At 35.9% G+C, this 19,097-nt stretch overlaps 1 protein-coding gene across 3 annotated transcripts in view; it reads right to left on the reverse strand.

Annotated features, from left to right (window-relative positions):
• EXOC6 (exocyst complex component 6) overlaps positions 1-19,097 on the reverse strand; it is a 208,813-nt gene that overhangs the window by 48,448 nt on the left and 141,268 nt on the right. For all 3 annotated transcript variants that reach the window (XM_065894605.1, XM_065894606.1, XM_065894607.1), the window contains one exon: positions 4,405-4,546. In XM_065894605.1, coding sequence (XP_065750677.1) covers positions 4,405-4,546 — 142 coding nt within the window. The remainder of the gene's footprint in view (positions 1-4,404; positions 4,547-19,097) is intronic.

A 19,097-nucleotide genomic window follows, 5' to 3' on the forward strand; every position in this document is an offset into this window, starting at 1 on the left:
ACAAATAAAATAAAACAAGAATTCACACTGCTAATAAGTTCCCAGATGATACTGTTGCTGCTCATCTGGGAACCATGTTTTGAGAATCACTGATGTACTATATATCAGGATACAGATATCAGGTTTTGTTCAACATTTTGCTAATGACCTTGTTAAATAAAAGCATGATTACAAATCTGCAGATGATATTAAATTTTGATATAAAAAGATCTCAATAGGCTAGCTGTGGGACAAATCTTAAAATAAGATTTAATAGGGATAATCTTAAAATCCTAAAACAAAAACTAATCATACAAGTATAAGAAAAACAAAGCTTGACAATCACACACAAAAAAAGAGAAAGATAAAGAGATTTTAGAATGCTACAGCTTCAATGATTCGAGAGTATACTCTGGTAACCAAAAAAGGTAATAACAGTTTGGATTTTACTAATAAAGTACAAAATATGGAACAATGTATTTGATAGTCCAACTACATATTATACTGGTTCCACCACACCTGGGTATCTCTGTATTCAATTTTGGGTGTCAGACATTAAACAGAAGGCAGTCAAACCAGTTTGTTCAAAGAAGAGCTTTGGACTTAAAATCATTATCACATGAGAACAGTAAGAGGAATTGTTTATCTCTGGTCTTCAGAAGATTCAGAAAGATATGAGAGCAGTTTTCATATAATTGGCTTGTGGATGAAGACTAGGTTTTCTCTATATGACCCTAAGAGGAACTGCCACCTGTAGTTATCAGACTGCTTACTATACACAGGTGCCCAGCTGAGGAGAGGAGTGGGGAGGGAACAGGGGCTGAAATCTAGCTCACATTTCACTTGATAAGTCATGTGCCTTGGTGGGGGTGTCCAGCTGGAAAAAGGGTAAACTTTTTTCTAATTCATAGAAAGGGGACAACACTGGAGGACTTTTTCCCTTCAGTGGGAATATCTTTTCTAATTTGCACAAAGGCACAATATGGACTAGTGGTGACTCTAGCCCTAACGCAGAACTAGGTACATTAGGAGAAGTTTAGAAAAACAACTGCAACTCAATGTGAGAAATTGACAGAGTAATATATTAAATGCAAACTCATTTTGTGAAGAGTAGTTAATCTCCCAAATTAAATGTTCAAGGAATAGCTGGACAACTACTTGATGGGGTTATTTTAGAGTGTGTTTCAAGGTAGAGGAGTATGTGAGTATGTCTTACTAGGCGGGTGGTGAAACTCAATGGTTGTTTAGTTTCTAGGATTCTACATCTGAACTATCTGCCTGTTTTCTCCATATCCCAGTTGATTCTTAAGGCATCCAGATTCCTTCTCTTCACAAATTTACCATACATTCTAGCCTTCCTCTTACCTAGCCAAATTCCTCTTCCTGTCTCCCTTTCTTCTCCTTTCTCTGCCCCAATGTATAGAAAGCATACACACAGCATTAATACTGAAAATAAACCTTGTATTTTAAAAAATTGCTTTCTTCCAGATTAAAAAACAAAAAAACAAAAACACTATTTAAAATAGGGATGAAGGGAATTCCCTGGCAGTCCAGAGGTTAGGACTGCATGCTTCCTTTACAGGGGGCACAGGTTCAATCCCTGGTCAGGGAACTAAGACCCTGCAAGCTGCGTGGCGTGGCCAAAAAAAAAGGGGATGAAAACTAAAATTCTCTGAACATATTATTAGAGAAAGCTAAGTTTCATTTTTAAGTGATTTATATATCAATCACTAAAAGTCATGAGTTGGGGAGTAGATAATTCTTTTGCACCAGAAAGAGAGTGGAATAGACATGAAAAATGTAATGTCAGGGAATTCCCTGGTGGTCCAGTGGTTAGGACTCTGAGCTTCCAATGCCGGGGGCCCAGGTTTGATCCTTGGTTGGGTAACTAAGATCCCACAAGCCTCGTGGTGTGGCCAATGGGGAAAAAAAAATGTAATGTCAATTTTTATTTGTTCAGTGAGTACTGAATGCATGATACTGTATTAAGTAATGATTAAGTAATATTTGATAAAAATTAAGGAGCAGAGCCAACCACAGCCATAATCTTATAGGAAGCTGAGTTATCTTTTGTGGTTTGTCTTTGAGTCCTGGTTTCTCCCTTTCCATATCTATAGTACCAGAACCTTGGCCCCCATCAGGCTAGGGTTTATTCCTCTTGCACTTGACCCCAGACATCTTTAACTGAGTTATACCTTATACTTAGGAATAATCTCTTCCAAGAGATTAGTCTTTTAAGAAAACATCAACATCTTAAAAGCAGCCTTCATTAACTCCACCCAAATAAGTAACTAAAGGGAGAAACTGTCCTATGATGTAACAGAGAGGCAAAGTTTTGTGTTTTTTGTGCCTTTCTCTTAGTTAGGCTTACTATTCATGGAGAGGTAAGAGGACAGAGAAAATCTCTAGGTACCTGAAGCTGCCTAACCAAACAGTAATTTCCATTTTTTAACAAAAATATCTAATTGAGAAGACACAACCAAATACCAATAAAGGGCTCAACCACCCTCAAGCAATATTTATGTAAAATGTTTACATAAACATTATCATACTGAAATGATCTCATAAGACAACTTTTTTTTTTCTTTTGGCGTGCGGCACAGCTTGTGGGATCTTAGGTCCCTACCAGGGATCGAACCCAGGCCCTTGTAATGAAATCGCGGAATCCTAACCACTGGACCGCCAGGGAATTCCCTCGTAAGATAACTTTTAAAGAACTTTAAGAAATCAGTTTCAAATTATTTGTAGAATGAATTAACAATTACTTTGAGTTAGAAACATTTTTAAAAGTGCTTTTTGGGGTTTCCCTGGTGGCGCAGTGGTTGAGAGTCCGCCTGCCAATGCAGGGTACATGGGTTTGTGCCCCGGTCCGGGAAGATCCCACGTGCCGCGGAGAGTCTGGGCCTGTGAGCCATGGCCGCTGAGCCTGCGCGTCCAGAGCCAGTGCTCTGCAACGGGAGAGGCCACAACAGTGAGAGGCCCGCGTACCGCAAAAAAAAAAAAAAAAAAAAAAAAAAAAAAAGTGCTTTTTGGTAAGTATTTTTGTAAATACAAGATAAATATCATTTTGTAAACGATAGGTTTATTTTGAGAAAGAAATATATAAAGGTTTTCTAATTAGAGAAAATTAGAAATGCTTTCTAGGAAAAGAAAATGAATTCTCTTCCCTAGGGAAAAACTATCTTTCTTTTGCTTTGGAAATAGGTGGGTTTTTTAAAACTTTGCATTTCTTTTTTTGTGTAATAAACAATTGATCTTGATATATATAGAAGCAGACAAATATTTTTTATTTGTTGAAAAAAAAATCTGTCACTCCTGCTTCAGGTGCAAGCCACTGACATTTAATTTTTTAACGTCTTTCACAGAGAATATATTATTGCAAAATCTGCCCAAATAAATATTTTATAATCCTTCTTGTGTCCCACTGATTTTCAATTTATCAACAGTGGTGCCTGACTAAACTGTCAACCAGGGATTTTTATCATTTAATCAGTGTACCATTCATTTGAAAGTAATGCAAAAAATTGTTCCATAAACTCATGTTCTGTATAAGGGTAACCTACATCTAGAAGTATATATAACAAGGCGAATAACTAAATAGCACATTCAATTTTGAAGATGACTGGCTAATGTCAACATTAGATTATGGAATCTGCTAACTTGTCACCTAAAGAAAATAAAGTGAAAAACAATGGTAAAGGTAAAGACTTGAGAAATTCTTTGGGAAAGAGAATCAAAATTTCAGAATATAAAAGAAGCTTCACTTGGAATGCAGGGTCCTAAGATTATTCTTTAGCAGGTATCTGAAAAGTTATTTACAGGAAAGTAAGAATGACAAACTTGGAATCATTTCATTCACTTACTACAAACCTCAGGAGAGTCCTGGCAAGAAGACAAGAATGACCAAAAGAAGGAATAAAGGAAAAATAATGAATCATAAATGTATCACCTTTTTAATTATCCAGTCTGGATTGTCACTTCAGTGCCTCTCTAGAGCAGAGGTCCCCAACCTTCCTGGCACCAGGGACCGGTTTCTTGGAAGACAACTTTAACATGGGCTGGGGGGTGGGGGTGAGGGGGGTGGATGGCTCAGGCGGTAATGGGAGCGATGGGGGGCGGCAGATGAAGCTTCGCTCGCTCGTCCGCCCACCGCTCACCTCATGCTGTGCGGCCCGGTTCTGAACAGGCTGTGGACCAGTAGCGGTCCGCGGCCCAGGGGTTGGGGATCCCTGCTCTACAGGCCCTAAATGTGAAAGTGAGATATTTTTCTCTTGTTGAAAAGAAGTTGCTTCTAAGGCTGCCGAAAGTTTAACTGAATCAGGCCGCTTCCCTCCTTTATGAACTATCCTACTATATACCATTTTTTCATATAATTTAAATATAGATTCTTAGAAATGCATCAGATTTAACCAATAACGTACTTACATTCACACTGTATGACATCTAAGTTAAACTGCTGAACGGCTCCCATGCTTATCTGTTTTAACTCACTGTCCAGGAGCATCTGCATTAATGATGTTGACAGATGCTGGCAGGCTGACATGCAAGCAGTCTGGGCAACTTTCCCCTGTTATACAAATATCCAAACCAAAAAATAAACAAACAAACAAACATATAAATATATCATCGTGTATCACAAAAGTTATATACATGGCATTTTTTTGTGTTTTTTTTTGGTAGAATAGTAATTATTGGCCTTTCTCTTTCTGTATTCTGAGTGGCTGTCTTTTAGCATAGGAATTGAAAGTAATATTCTGTTGACTTGTCCTTCTCAGGATATAAATATCATTTAAGCTCTAACTGCATGCAGAAAAATTAAAGTACAAGTTTAAAACCCATTATTTATTATTTCAGATCTCCTGAAATGCCTCAAGTATTTTTAAAAATGCACATTAAAATATGACATTTGTGACATAAAGTAACTGTCATGTTGACAGAACATTTTATTCATATAATGCTCTTTAAGCTTTCCTTTAAACAGTTAACCAAGACAAGAATTAAAGAAGTTAATAGTGTAATTTATTAGAATTGAAACTATACCTAATATGCTTTAAAATATATACTTTCATATGTAATATATAAAATATACTTTATAAAATATACTTTGAGTCATTAAGTCCTTACTTCTAATAGGAACATTAGTTTGTAGCACAGCTTCAATTAGGAGGGAAAAAGAGAAGTTTGCATACCAATATGATTTCACAGTCATTTACAGATCTTCATTTAGTTTTAGAAATTAAGTTTTAGAATCATCTGATAATTTAGAAATATGCAGTTAATTGAGCTATAAATACTTGTGGTTGTCTTTTAGTATATATATCATTATATTTTCTACTATAATAAGCTCCTAAAACTCTACATGAATTTTGACTGACAGCCTTGATTCAGGCTGTATCTTCTTTAAAATGATAAAAAATAATTTTAAATGTTTAGCCTCCAGATTACTGGGATCACAATACAATATTGCTTTTAGTATAAATTGTTCTTCTAAGCAGGATTTTTATTTCAACTAAAAGTTTAAAAGAAAATATTACAAAAACTATTTTAGGTAAAGTTTTCTAGTGTAATGCTGCTCCTAGTATGGTTATCTCCAAACCACAAGTATGGGATTTGGTGATGGATTGACTCCCATGATAGGATTCAAAGATCTAGGAACAGGGTTAGAAATAACGACATTTGGAAGATGTGCCGTGTTCTGCCTCGTTCTCATTAACAAATATTTACCCAGAGATATTTGATAATTATATATTTTTCCTACTTATCACAAAGGCCAATAAATCTATAAAATCATGAAAATCTTCCAAACATAAATGCTATAATAGATACAAAAATGTTTACATAGGGTTGATCTGTTAGAAAAGTAAGAAAAAACATAAATACATTTTCAAGTTTACTAGAACAGCTGTTCATTAAGTTACACATTTAAAGTCAGACTAGAAACAAGCAACTTTTATGAATCTTTTATGAGTCTTCAGCATGTAGACACTATGCGCAGTGGAAAAACTGTGCATCTGAAATGGAATGCCAATATCTATATCAAAAACTTTAGAGATAAAAGCTGATGCAAACAATGTATTTGACAGATACTGATGAACTGCCAAAAAGGAATGTAACAAACAATGCAAAACCCAGCATGCTTCAAGACCCCCCAAACCCAAGAGGAATTAGTCTAGGAGACATGCAGCTCCATTCCCCAAGCAGAATGATATCAATATGAATGAGGGGCAGGAGGGAGACAGAAAAAGAAGAAATCAATGGCATGTAATTTAATTACAATGTAATAGGCTTGAGAATAGTTAATGGAAATGTCATTTTGACCAAATGGAACAACTAGTGCATTTTAGTTTAATGTACTTCTCCATCAAATCAGCTCCATGTCCTACTTACGTTGCCACTATAATGTACTAACTGCAAAAGCAGATTAATAAATTGCCAAAACAATTATTATTACATTCATTTCATAAACATATTGCATAATGTTAGTAGTATTATTTTAAGGTGATCTTTAAATTTTAACACAGGTTCAGATGCTACAAATGACTGTAGCAATAGTACTGGAGCCAAAATGATGGTACTAGTACAAAAATTCAGGCTATTCCATAAATTTGGTGGATATAGGTAATGAAAACATATGTGTGTGCGCATGCTCACGCACACACACACGCACACACACATGCGTTTAGCTTTTTGTTTAAATAATACATGTAATAATAAAATCTTAATATAAAATTTCCTTTGATTATGCATATTAAATACAGGCTTATTGTTCTCAAAGATAGAAGTTTAAAATATTTGTAAAATATTCAAATGAAAAATTCTTCCTTTTTTATAGCTCAAAATTAATATCAAAGGTTCAAATCCTTCAAATATTTAAAGTTATATTCTATAAGATTATACTTTTTAAAATGTCTACTTCCTGATTATAAAATGTGAACAAATATTCTTAAATTTTATCTATTACTTATTTTGAGACAGAAAATTTTAATGTTCCAGAAACTCGCACATTCCAAAAACCTCTCTGGCAATTCATTTTAATACTGCATCACTTTCTAGAACAAAAATAATCTAAGTACTTTTACAACTATCTTTAAAAACTAGCCTTTTTCATTAGAGATGCTCTGGTTTTTAACATTACAACAAAGCCAAAATAATTAAGTGAAGTGACTGAGAAAACACAGCACATTTAATATCAAGCACCTAGAAATTTCTGCTGTCCTCATCTGAAAAATTAATTGCAACTATTATTAACATTCTCCTCTTTAACAACATAAATTTCAGTAAATAAGTAAAAACACCTGCCAAACTTTTAAAGGTAACTACTTTTTTACCCTGATCTAACATTTTGCTGAAAAACAACTTGTAAAGAGAGAAAACCCTTGGACAAACTTCTTATATTTCAAAGGAACTTGTAAAAGAGAATCTGCTGACATATTAGATCCTTTTTGCATTACTCAAAAGCTTTTCTTCTAAGAACAATTGTGGTAAAGAGACATTTGGCTCCTAGGAAATTCCCAAAGGGTCAACCATATGCATCCTTCCATGGCACCTTCACAGTGCTGCTTTCTAGATCCATGTCTCAAAAGCAGCTTTCATCATTTACTTGTGTGTCAGTCAATATGATTTATGGACTGCATTCAACAAGGTCAAAGCATATAGAATGAGAAATATGACTACAATCTGCTAATTTGTTTTGTATTGAGCCACTTAAGAGTCAAAGACCTAATGTCAGACTGAGACCAGCAACACAATTAACCGGTCGGTGACAGATTCATCCATCCTCCCTGCCAGGCTGTGCCAATCAAAGACAGCATGAGGTGACATTTGGTGAAATCAGTAAGAAAACTCATTCTCTAAGTAACCTATGTGAGACCTTGATTGACACTTTCTGAATTTAGTTTGTGGAACACAGACACTCTTTACCCAATAGTCCCTCACTGCAAGCTGTGAAATAAAGCTTTTAATGCCAATCACAGGAACAATAAACCACAAACCACCAACCCTCAGTTTAAAAGGAATCAAGAAAACACATCTGTTTGTATGTCAAGCCAAATTTTCCAAATAATTTACTATTATAGATTAGGCTAAAGATACTCTGCTTCCTTTGAAACGTCGTAAAATGACATGGTAACAAAAATACAACACATTTTATTAGATTATAGCTCAAAACTGTTTTGGTTTCAAAGTAATGTTTTGATAGATCTACTCTCATATAATAGTAGGAGAAATGTAGAATACTTAAAAACTAATTTGACACATTTAAATTTTCATTTGAAGTTTTCATTTCTGTCTCACCATTCTCTTATTTCAAAGGCCTAATAAAGAAGGAAGGTTTGATTTCAATAGTACTTATTTGAAAGCATTTTTCGATGCTGCTTTCATTCTCTCAAATACATTTAACATAAAAATGTACTCTTGAAATCACAACCATTCTTTCTGCGTTGGTCTACTTTCCTTTATTTATACCCCCACAAAAGATCAACTTGGCACAAAAACCTACTTTTTATTTAAGTTAAAAAAATAAAGACTCAGAAATATTATGTGCTGTATTTATTAATCTTTAAATTGATAACAGGTTTTGTTTTAAAAGGTTATGTAACTCTTGTCAGGAAAAACTGGAAAATAAAATCATGGTCAATTTGAATATTAAATCTAACATTGATATGAAAATTTATTAATTCTGATTCTATGTGGCTTTTTAAAGTTGTTATTAATTTTTAAAGTTATTTAAATAAAAATAGTAAAATACTGCTATATTATTCAAACTTACTGCCTCTCAGTTTGCTTCATGAATTTCAGTTATGAGACCATGAAATAGCCTTTTCAAAGGGAAGACAAAAGACGAAAGGAAGTATTTTGATGAATTGGTCAGTCTCCTAAAGAGCTACAATTTTTAGCCTTTTAAAACACACAGTCCAAAAGAGTGAATTCTTTCATCAAATGTGGAGTAAACATTAAAATTAGAAATAAATTCTTAATTGAAAAATGATGCCTAGTTGAAAAGTAGACATTTTAATTTAAGAAATCTATTCTTCTTCTTTCTCTTTTACATAAAAATCACAAATTTAAATTTTACTATATGAAACTACATTTACTCAAATGTAAAGAATGTTATTAAATCAGGAAAAAAATTCCTAAAACATGAAAATTTCTCCAAGGTGATTTCACAAAGGCACAAAGATTCCTTTACCTAGTAAGTTACGTTTTAAACTATTTTCTGGCTGAACACTCTATATAAAACTGAAATTCCTCCGATTCCCAATACTACAGAATAGATGAGTTATAAAGGTTTAAATATCAAGATGAATTCCTTTAGTGAGTTTTAATAATAACTTTAACACTATCTTGAAGACACAGTTTTGAGATTATGCCCCCAAAATTCATAGGTCTATCAAAATATACTTATTCTAACACCCCTAACATTCTCTAAAGTACCTCCTTTACACCTCTCTATTCCTCTCATACTCTCTCTGTCCTCATCTAAGTAGCTCTAGCTCCCAGAGAATTGGGTATCACATCAGTTAACCACAATTCCCATAGTCAATTATGAATTCCCTTTTTCTCGTCTGAGGCTTTTCTCCTCTAAACAATTCTCAATCATAAGGATACAAGACATAACATAAAGGCTTGCTCTTGGGACACACACACACACACACACACATACACACACACACACACGGATTAAATAAAATAGAAGTATCGCAAGGTTGGAAAAAAAATCCCCCAAACTTGGAAAACTTCAGGTCACTTGTAATATATGGCACATTTCTATTTCATGCCTTATCCCAGCTTCCTTATCCCAACCATAGGTCTCATCAAACTTTGGTGGCCTTTTTCTTTTTTTTAAACAATCTTTTGAATGTGGCCTTTGATGACATGTAACACCCAGATTTTTAGCTTTCTGCAAGTATCATTGTTGCTGTCATGGCAGTCCCATGACATCTTCAAACTCCTCCTAACTTTAAAAGGCAGAAAGAGAATGCAAGGACAAGTAGAGCAGTGAAAGTCTAGAAGAGGTCAAGGTTTTGAAGCTACTGATTATACCAGAAATCTGGATAAAACGGTAAAAGCTGCATGCACTCTTGTCCGAAATAGCACAAAGAGGGAGCTAGTGTGTACTATGTAGGAACTGACAGATTTTTCCTACCTCTTAAATCTACTTGATAACAGCAAATTGGGCAATTAGGTACATGTTTAAGTAGGGAAGCAATAAAATATCAAGACCGTATAACTTTCTCACTTGGCAAATGTAAGAAATACAAGAGAAGTTTCCACATGGTGACTGAATACTATGGTCAAGCCACAAGAATTGACTGAAAAGTCGAAGTATCCCAGGAACTGTTATCAAAGCAACATCTCTGTGATAGCAGAGTCATAGCCTCATTTTTTTTTTTTTTTTTTTTTTTTTTTTTGCAGTAGGCGGGCCTCTCACTGTTGTGGCCTCTCCCGTTGCAGAGCACAGGCTCCAGACGTGCAGGCTCAGTGGCCATGGCTCACAGGCCTAGCCGCTCCACGGCATGTGGGATCTTCCCGGACCAGGGCACGAACCCGTGTCCCCTGCATTGGCAGGTGGACTCTCAACCACTGCACCACCAGGGAAGCCCTAGCCTCATTTTTTTACATAAGAACCCAGCTTAGAGTATTAGGGCTAATATAATCATTAAAATGTACTATTTCACAACCCCAGTATGACTTAAAATTTACAAAGAAGTTGTCAGAATCACTAACAGGTTAGACAACATAGATTATTTCTGAAACAGGAGGGAAGGGGGCAGGGCACAACCTTTAAAAGAATGACAGAGCCCAAGGACACAACATAAACTGATTAGAACCAACTAGGTCCAAGATGGTGGACCAGTCGACTTCTACTAGACCTTGAGCCTCAGTATAGCTCATTGTAACACATAAGCAAGCTAAATGACACACCCACAGGCGCCATGACAGTTCCAAGGCCTACCATAAGGGTCAAAAAGTGGGTGGTAGCCCAATTCCTAGAAATCCCCACCTCTTCCCCAAAATAGCTGGAATATTCTTCCCACTCATTAGCCTATGAAATTACCCATCTCTATAAAAACTGACAACCCCCATATCCTGGTACCTTTCTTACCTTCTGAGATGGCCCACACTCTGTCTGTGGAGTGTGTTTCTCTCTAATAAATCACTTCCTACCTATCACTTTGTCGCTCACTGAATTCTTTCTGTGATGAGACATCAAGAGCCTGAGCCTCATTAAGTCCTAAGACCAGGCATGTGATCTCAGTTAAAAGACCTTGGCTTCAAGTCCCAATCTGGGTTTTGGCCAGGTTCGAGTCCTGGCCCGTGGGTTCAAGTCCCAACCTGAAGTTACAGTTTCATTTCCACATGATCATTAGTAAAATGGACAAATGTCACCCAAGCCAAGAGGTGGCTGATATATTATAAACATAGCCATGTATATATAAACAGCACAGAACAGGTCTTTGTCATTCAAGGATTTATGTTTAGGTTTCAACCTTTTAAGAATGACTCTGAGAATCCAGTACAAGTAGGGCTTCATTTGCTGAGGCACACATTTGAAGTACTTGCTCTGTGAAGCAGGTATTGGGCAGGGAGGAACCACTCAGACTGAATGCAGTCAAAGTCCCAACCTCCCCAAGTCAATGTGGCTTTGCTGTCTTCTGTTAGCTGACATGGATACAGTAACTCTCGCTAAAGTCTACAGTTTTCAATTATGTTTTATACCATTTCTGAAAGAAATTACATGGCACAGCAGTATTCTCATATTTGGGAATTTTCAAAGGTTTTGGGTATACTCATCCAGAATGTTAAGGGCTTTTTGAACACGTAACTTCACTGGGCTAAATCCTAGATTGTGGGAATGTGGCTGGGGTAAATACTGTTAGAGTCACTTCCAGTTGAGGGGGTACCTGGGATAGGAGTTTAAAAAGACTCAGGGAAATGTATCATGTGAGGGGAGGATACATATTAAAACAAAACAAAACTCATACAAAGGAGTGATGCCGAAAGCTCAGCTTCTCTGTACACCGGTGCTGAACCAAATCTCGAAGACAGAGTTTTGGGTGAAGGAGAAAAGGATAGCTTTATATGAATATTTTGCCAGGCAAAGGGGGACACAGCAGTCTCCAGCCTTGAAAAACTATGTGTCCCAACCCAGGAGGATTTGATAAGGAGTTTTACAACAATGCTTCCGAAGGGTGGGGTTGCTGACAAGACTAGGGTGTGTGTAGGGTCTCAGGTGGTCTCCTAATCCTGAAGAGCATCTGTGGTCCCTTTAATCTGGCCTCAGGTGGTTTCTTGGCTGCTCCTCCCTTGATTAGCAACTGTTCAAGTCTGCCCTTTGGAACTCCAGCAGGGTTATGGAGGCTGGAGTCTTGCCTACAAGAAATGGGGGACAAAAAAAGAGGCCTGCATGCCCGGGAGCCTCACAGGGCCCCGCTCAGTTTCAGGAGGAGGGAGCAAACAAGGTAAGTTATCTACTTACCTTTTTTTTTCTAAAGACAATCTTGCAAATGACATTCAACAATACCCTGAGAGAGAAAAATAAGTAGGTCAACTGCCCCCCTCTTGTTTCCAAACAGACAAAGGCTTTAAATCTCAATGCTACCATCTACCACACCAATTTCCATAAGAGGTAGAAAGAATTAAAACATGACAGCTTCCCTACCAAGCTTAAAGTCTCCTGAATGAAAGAAAATGAAGTGATTAAAATGTTGTTGCTTATCTTCTGAATTCCTCCCCTATGTGCAATATTCATCTAAACGTGCACTTTTGGTGGGACTTTACTCTGCAAAGTCTAATCTCTTTACTTTTTGTATTACAGTATCTTGCATAAGCTTTTTATGAGTATGTATCAGCATCTTGGCCTGTTGCATTTTGTCTTCTCTACCTGACCTGCAAACATTCTGTAAATATGAATTCACCAAAGCAGTTCTACCTCTCCCATCAGCTCTATCCTCACCCTTATCCATTCCTGTCTGTTCCGTACAGGGAAGAAAAAAAAAAAGTAGGGGCTCTCTAGCCTCACCAGACCCTGGCTTGCACAGGAAACTTCTGACTCCAACATCTTCCCTACCATCTCCTTTCTTTTTCTCCAGGGGATCTGACCTCCTTTTCGCTATCTTCATCTGCTTACAATAAAACATAAATTCCAACTCAAACAATCTCTTATCCACATATTTTAGCCTCTTTTCCTCCCCCATCTCGACTTTTGCCTATTTAACTCGGGGGGGGGGGGTGTGGGGGGAGAGAACTATCTTCTATTTTTTTCTTTCTATTGTGTAATACAGGTTAAAGGGAAAGATAACATTTGCATTCCTAGAACTTATTCCTATCTGCAAAAATTCAAGTAACTTTCTAAACATGAATTCTCTGCTGCCATCTGGTAGTGAAACTGATAGTGGTACATTTTCATTTGTTTTTAATACTGAATCTTCCTGTTCAAAATGATCCTTTGCTCATAAAGCATGCATCAATGGTGTAGTTTATTTCATCTACAGCCGTTAAAGAGTAAAGTTATAGGGTATTTGTAAGTGTGCACACGCATGTATGTACTAATACTGTGTGTATTTGTATAGGCTGGGAAGAGTCCACTTTATTTTTTATTATTATTATTTTAAATTATTTATTTATTTATTTTGGCTGCACAGGGTCTTAGTTGCAGCATGCAGAATCTAGTTCCCTGACCAGGAATCAAACCCAGGCCCCCTGAACTGGAAGTGCAGAGTCTTACCCACTGGACCACCTGGGAAGTCCCAGAGTCCACTTTACTTATTTCCGTTTATATGTCCCTGTTCTGTTACAGGTCGTTCTTGTAATTCTCTCCTAGTCCACTGGCTTCCTACTAAAACTCCCATGCTGTTTCCTTCTAAAAGCCTTCTATTACTACTACTTCTTCCAACTATGCCCTGATTAAGAGCAATTCAAAATACCGTTTTCTACGACCTTTGACAGCAGGGAAATATTTAAGTATGCTATGCTATATACACACATAAGACTTACAAACTTATGAAATTAAATTTCTCACCAAGATTAGTCAGCATTTAGCTAATAGAGACAGCAACTTAATACCTAAAAGGATTAAAGTTATAAAATTCAAGTATGTTCATTTTCAACTAAAAAGCAAGATTCTTTTTTTTTTACAATTAACTTCCAGCAGTGAAAATAACTTAACTGTTTTATTACATTATGAAAAAGCTTAAGAAAAAATATAAATTCTATTTCTAATAGTGGGCTTTGACTGTTTTCAACTTTTTCATTTACATTTTTTCATTTACATGAAAATGTTTTCAACATTTTCATTTACATTTTCTCGTTGATTTCTGTGTACTTGGAAGTAATTTATTATAAATGTATGGAAATTCAAGTGCCAAATCTTTCTAAATTTCTTATGAATATTTATCTAAAACTGATCCCAAAATCTATTCCTCCTTCTTAAATACAGGACAAGAAACAATTTGAAGGTTTTTTCTGGATGGCAGGGTTAGTTTCGCTTCTGCATTTTGAATATGCATATGGTCTATCTGCAGGAAACCTGTTAGCATGCTTAATAAGTACTTACAACTACTACATTCATTTAATAAGCAAAAAGGTCAAGTGAAAGCATGAGGGTCTGTCTCTTCCATGAGTCAAAGTGTTTGTCCTCAGTGTTGGCAATTTGCAAGTTATTTTGGTGCCGTACATTCTTCTATTTTAATCACTCTTCAAAATTTATAGTTGCATCTAGAGAGTTGTGATATGAATTATATTATTCTTTCAAATATTTCTAATCAGTACTGATAACATCTTTACTAAATCACACTCATATTAACATTTTCTAAATTACTGTCTGTAAATAACAGACTGCAAACTTTCTCTTCAAAACTAGAAAGTATTCTATATTTGACAAATAAATTTCTTGATTCAAACATTCTGATTTTTGCAGTGTACCTTTTTTTTCTTGTCTGCGCTGCGCAGCTTGCAGGATCTCAGTTCCCCGACCAGGGACTGAACCCAGGCCCCGGCAGTGAAAGCCCAGAATCTTAACCACTGGGCCACCAGGGAACTCCCTGCAGTATATTTTTCACACTTTTTAAACATGTAAGAAAATGATTTTGGGGCTTCCCTGGTAGCGCAGTGGTTAAGAATCCGCCTGCCAATGCAGGGGACACGGGTTTGAGCCCTGGTCCAGGAAGATCCCACATGCGGCGAAGCAACTAAGCCCGTGCGCCACAACTACTGAGCCTGCGCTCCAGAGCCCAAGAGCCACAACTACTGAAGCCCGTGCGCCACAATTATTGAAGCCCACGCACCTAGAGCCCGTGCTCCACAACAAGAGAAGTCACCACAATGAGAAGTCCACACACCACAACAAAGAGTAGCCCCCGTTCACCACAACTAGAGAAAAGCCCGCACACAGCAACGAAGACCCAACAGTCAAAAATAAATAAATTAAAAAAAAAAAAAGAAAATGACTTTTATAGCAGTCCATTTCTTCACTATTTCTCTCATATTAACCTTTAAAAATACTTATCAAGCACTTACTCTATGTAACACACTGCTTAGGTGCTACAGAAGATACAATGATGAGTAGATACAGTTCCTAACATAAACAGATTAAATTCCAATAGCAGAAAGAAGGCAAGTCTACAACCATAGTACAAGACAAAATATAAATAGTACCATGAAAGTGGCACGAAGTATCAACATATGGTTAAATAGAATTAGCAAAAGCTTCATGAAAGAGGTAACATTAAAGATGTCTTTTGGAAGAGATCCATGATTTTTACAGTTATAAATGAAGACAAGATAGAAAATTGAAGCTAGATCCAGGACACAGTGAACTTTCCACTTTAAATGCCCTTGTTGAATCATGGACAGAAATGTATCAGAAAGAGGCTGAGATCATTTATTTGTTAGCCTGTGGAATTTTTACTTAATTCAGTAGATAAGTGAGAGACCCTGAAGTTTTTGAATACAGAAAATAAGATTAAACTGTGCTTTGGAAAGGATTATCTGGCTTTGATATGTAGAATGAACTGCAATAAAGAGAGACTATTGGCAGAGACTAATTAGAAGACAATTACAATAATCAAAATTTGAACTTCGATAATAGAAATAAGAACAGAACGGACAAAATATAGGTTAGGAACATTTAAATTTCAAATGCTAGATGAGATTTTTTAAAAAATAAGAATAATTTTCGATATCTATACTTAAACAACATTTGAGTTCTTATTTTGGCCGTCAAGAGCTTATAATTGGAGGTGGAAAGGATGAACAAATACAATAAAAAGCAAAATGTGATGAAGCCATTAAAAAAGGGTAGAAGCTAAGGCAATTCAGGAGAACAATACTAGGCTCAGAGTGAAAAAGAAACATTTGCATTGGGTCATGAACCACACTGTGTTATGCACTGAGTTGGATTTTTAGAAGTAGAGTTTGGCTAAGTGTTGTAGAGAAAAAGCATTCAGGAAAAGCATAAATAGTCTTACAAACAAGTAATAATAACAGCTAATTGTTTTTGAGTGTTTATTTTATGCCAGGCACTTTTCTAAACATTTCATGTTATACTACCTCATTTAACCCTCACAAAAATCTACAGGCTATACACTCTTATTGAACTCATTTGCAGATAAGGAAAATATCTCCAAAGTGTGGCCTGTCATGCATGAGGTGACCACAAAGAGCTTTCCCAAAGCACTGCCCTCACCACAGACACATCATGATATTAACTTTCACAATCAAGTCCCAGAGAATCTTGACTGCTTCACCAAAACTACTAGTATTATCTTCAAACTTTGGTTTCCGTAAAACTACAAATGTAACAGGAACACTGCCAAAACAATTAGAATTTACCATAAACACCTATGCAGAGAAAAATAAGCCTGCAGAAAGTTCATTATTTTCTAATTCGCATGCTAGCTTTAGCTTGTATCTACTTACCGACATGGCTGCGTGATCATTGCTGTTAGTCTGAGAAGGAAGTCAGACAGGCAATCAAATAAAAAAGGAAAATGTATTCCAATAACGACAGAAGCGGTGTTTAAAGTAGCAAAGCAAAATACACTATAAGACAAGCAAGCTGACTGTGTGCTGCTATAATTTAAAGGCATTAATCAATCACATAAATGTGACTATCATTTTATTTTGAAGATTTACAGGTGAGTTTTTACACCCACACTAATCAGATAAATCCTCCTCCAAACTTTTGTCTACCTAATTAAGTTGTCTAGTCAGCATTAAAATACTGAGAACTTTAGCAGTTACTAAATGTCTGCTGAACCAGCAAATACAGAAAACACCAGCCCATTGAAAGGGTTCTTTCCTGGAGAACAGTTATTCTCAAATTTTAAGCAAAAATAGGTAGATTTCTAAGCTCCAGAAATTTTAGTTCAGTTAGGTCTAGAGGCAAGCACTGGAATCTGAATTTTTAACAAGTATCTCTCCCAAGTGATTTTAATACAAAAAGAAATAAAATGTCTATTTCTTTACACATAGAAAATTGTACTGAATAAATGACTCTGAAGATGCTTAGAAAGGATAAGCCACTATGCTTCCACATACTCTAATGCAGCTTAAAATAAATTACTCAAGGAAAGATGGCACACTAAATCATCTTACAATTAAGCATTTAAATATATTTTCTCCCCTAAGAAGTGACAAGTCAAAGCAAAAACCAAATCATTGGTCTTAATTTAAATACATATCAGCCCCTGCTGAAGTTTTGTACTAAATACATGGTACTGGCTTATTCTTTTAAGATATTAAGAACTAAATTAGTTAAATATTAATTCCTTAAAATAATAATGATTAATAAAATTAAGTTTAAGGAGCCTTAAAATACTGTTTTTTAAATGATCTAATTTACTTTTCAAATTCCAGTAATAAACTATGTAATATTTAAGCACTACTTTTTTTTTTTTAGAAAAAGATATTTACCCAGAAACATGGATTTAACCTTATTATATTAGGTCAATGAAACTCAAAATCTATTTATTAGTGGCAGTTGAACATCTGGTATAGCCTACACCAAAGGTGGCCCTCCATATGGGAAGTTGTCCTCTTCGCCAAACATACAATGAGTAAAGGAGAAACCACAAGCAGAAATGGAGGAAGAACTAGCCAGGCAGATTATTGCAATTAACCCCAGTAAGCAGTGGGCTGGCAGCTGTGTTAGCCAGACCATTCTTCTAGAAGACTGGACTAGACTCTAGATAATCTCTAAGTCCTTTCTAGATTTAACTTCCAATAAATTTTCTTTGGAATAGTAAAATTATCCCATCACCACAGTTATTTTATTCAACTATTTTCCCCAAAATCTTTCAAATTGTATGTAAAGGTATAAAATTGTATGTGAGATATAAAAGTCATAGAGTCAAGATGAAATTTAGCTAAGATTTAGTAACTCAGTCAATAAAAGTCAGTCAACAACATTTAACACATGAACACCATGTAAGTCATAAGACTTGTGATGTTTTCATCATTGCTCACATTATACAATTTTTGTATGTTATAGTCAATAAATCATCAGATCAATATTATACGTTATCATTATTATTTAAAAATTAATACACCAATAAGAAAAGACAATTTGTAAGCATATATATATACAATAAATATGTGGTTATGTTTTCATTTGATAAGGAAAGCACTAAAATGTATTCAACGCTACCTATGTCACAATTAAAAAAATACAACCTTTTTTGTATTTGTTTGTTTGTTTGTTTATTTTTTTGTGGTACACGGGCCTCTCACTGTTGTGGCCTCTCCTGTTGCGGAGCACAGGCTCTGGACGCACAGGCTCAGTGGCCATGGCTCACGGGACCAGCCGCTCCGCAGCATGTGGGATCCTCCCGGACCAGGGCACAAACCCGTGTCCCCTGCATCGGCAGGCGGACTCTCAACCACTGCGCCACCAGGAAAGCCCCTTTTTTGTATTTTTAATACAATTCTTTCTTGTGTCACATAAAAGGGTGATTAAAGCCTATGATTGTACTTTGACTATTAAAGTTCTCCTTAGCAGTTTTCAGTGAAGTCAAAGGACATGTACATTTATATACTTAACTCAGGAAAAAAGTATGAACCAAAGAACATAAAAAGGAAGAGTTAAATGAGAAAGTAAGGTACCAGAATGAATAAATCGG

The sequence above is a fragment of the Phocoena phocoena genome, chromosome 16, assembly GCF_963924675.1.
Source record: "Phocoena phocoena chromosome 16, mPhoPho1.1, whole genome shotgun sequence".
Taxonomy (NCBI): Eukaryota; Metazoa; Chordata; class Mammalia; order Artiodactyla; family Phocoenidae; genus Phocoena; species Phocoena phocoena.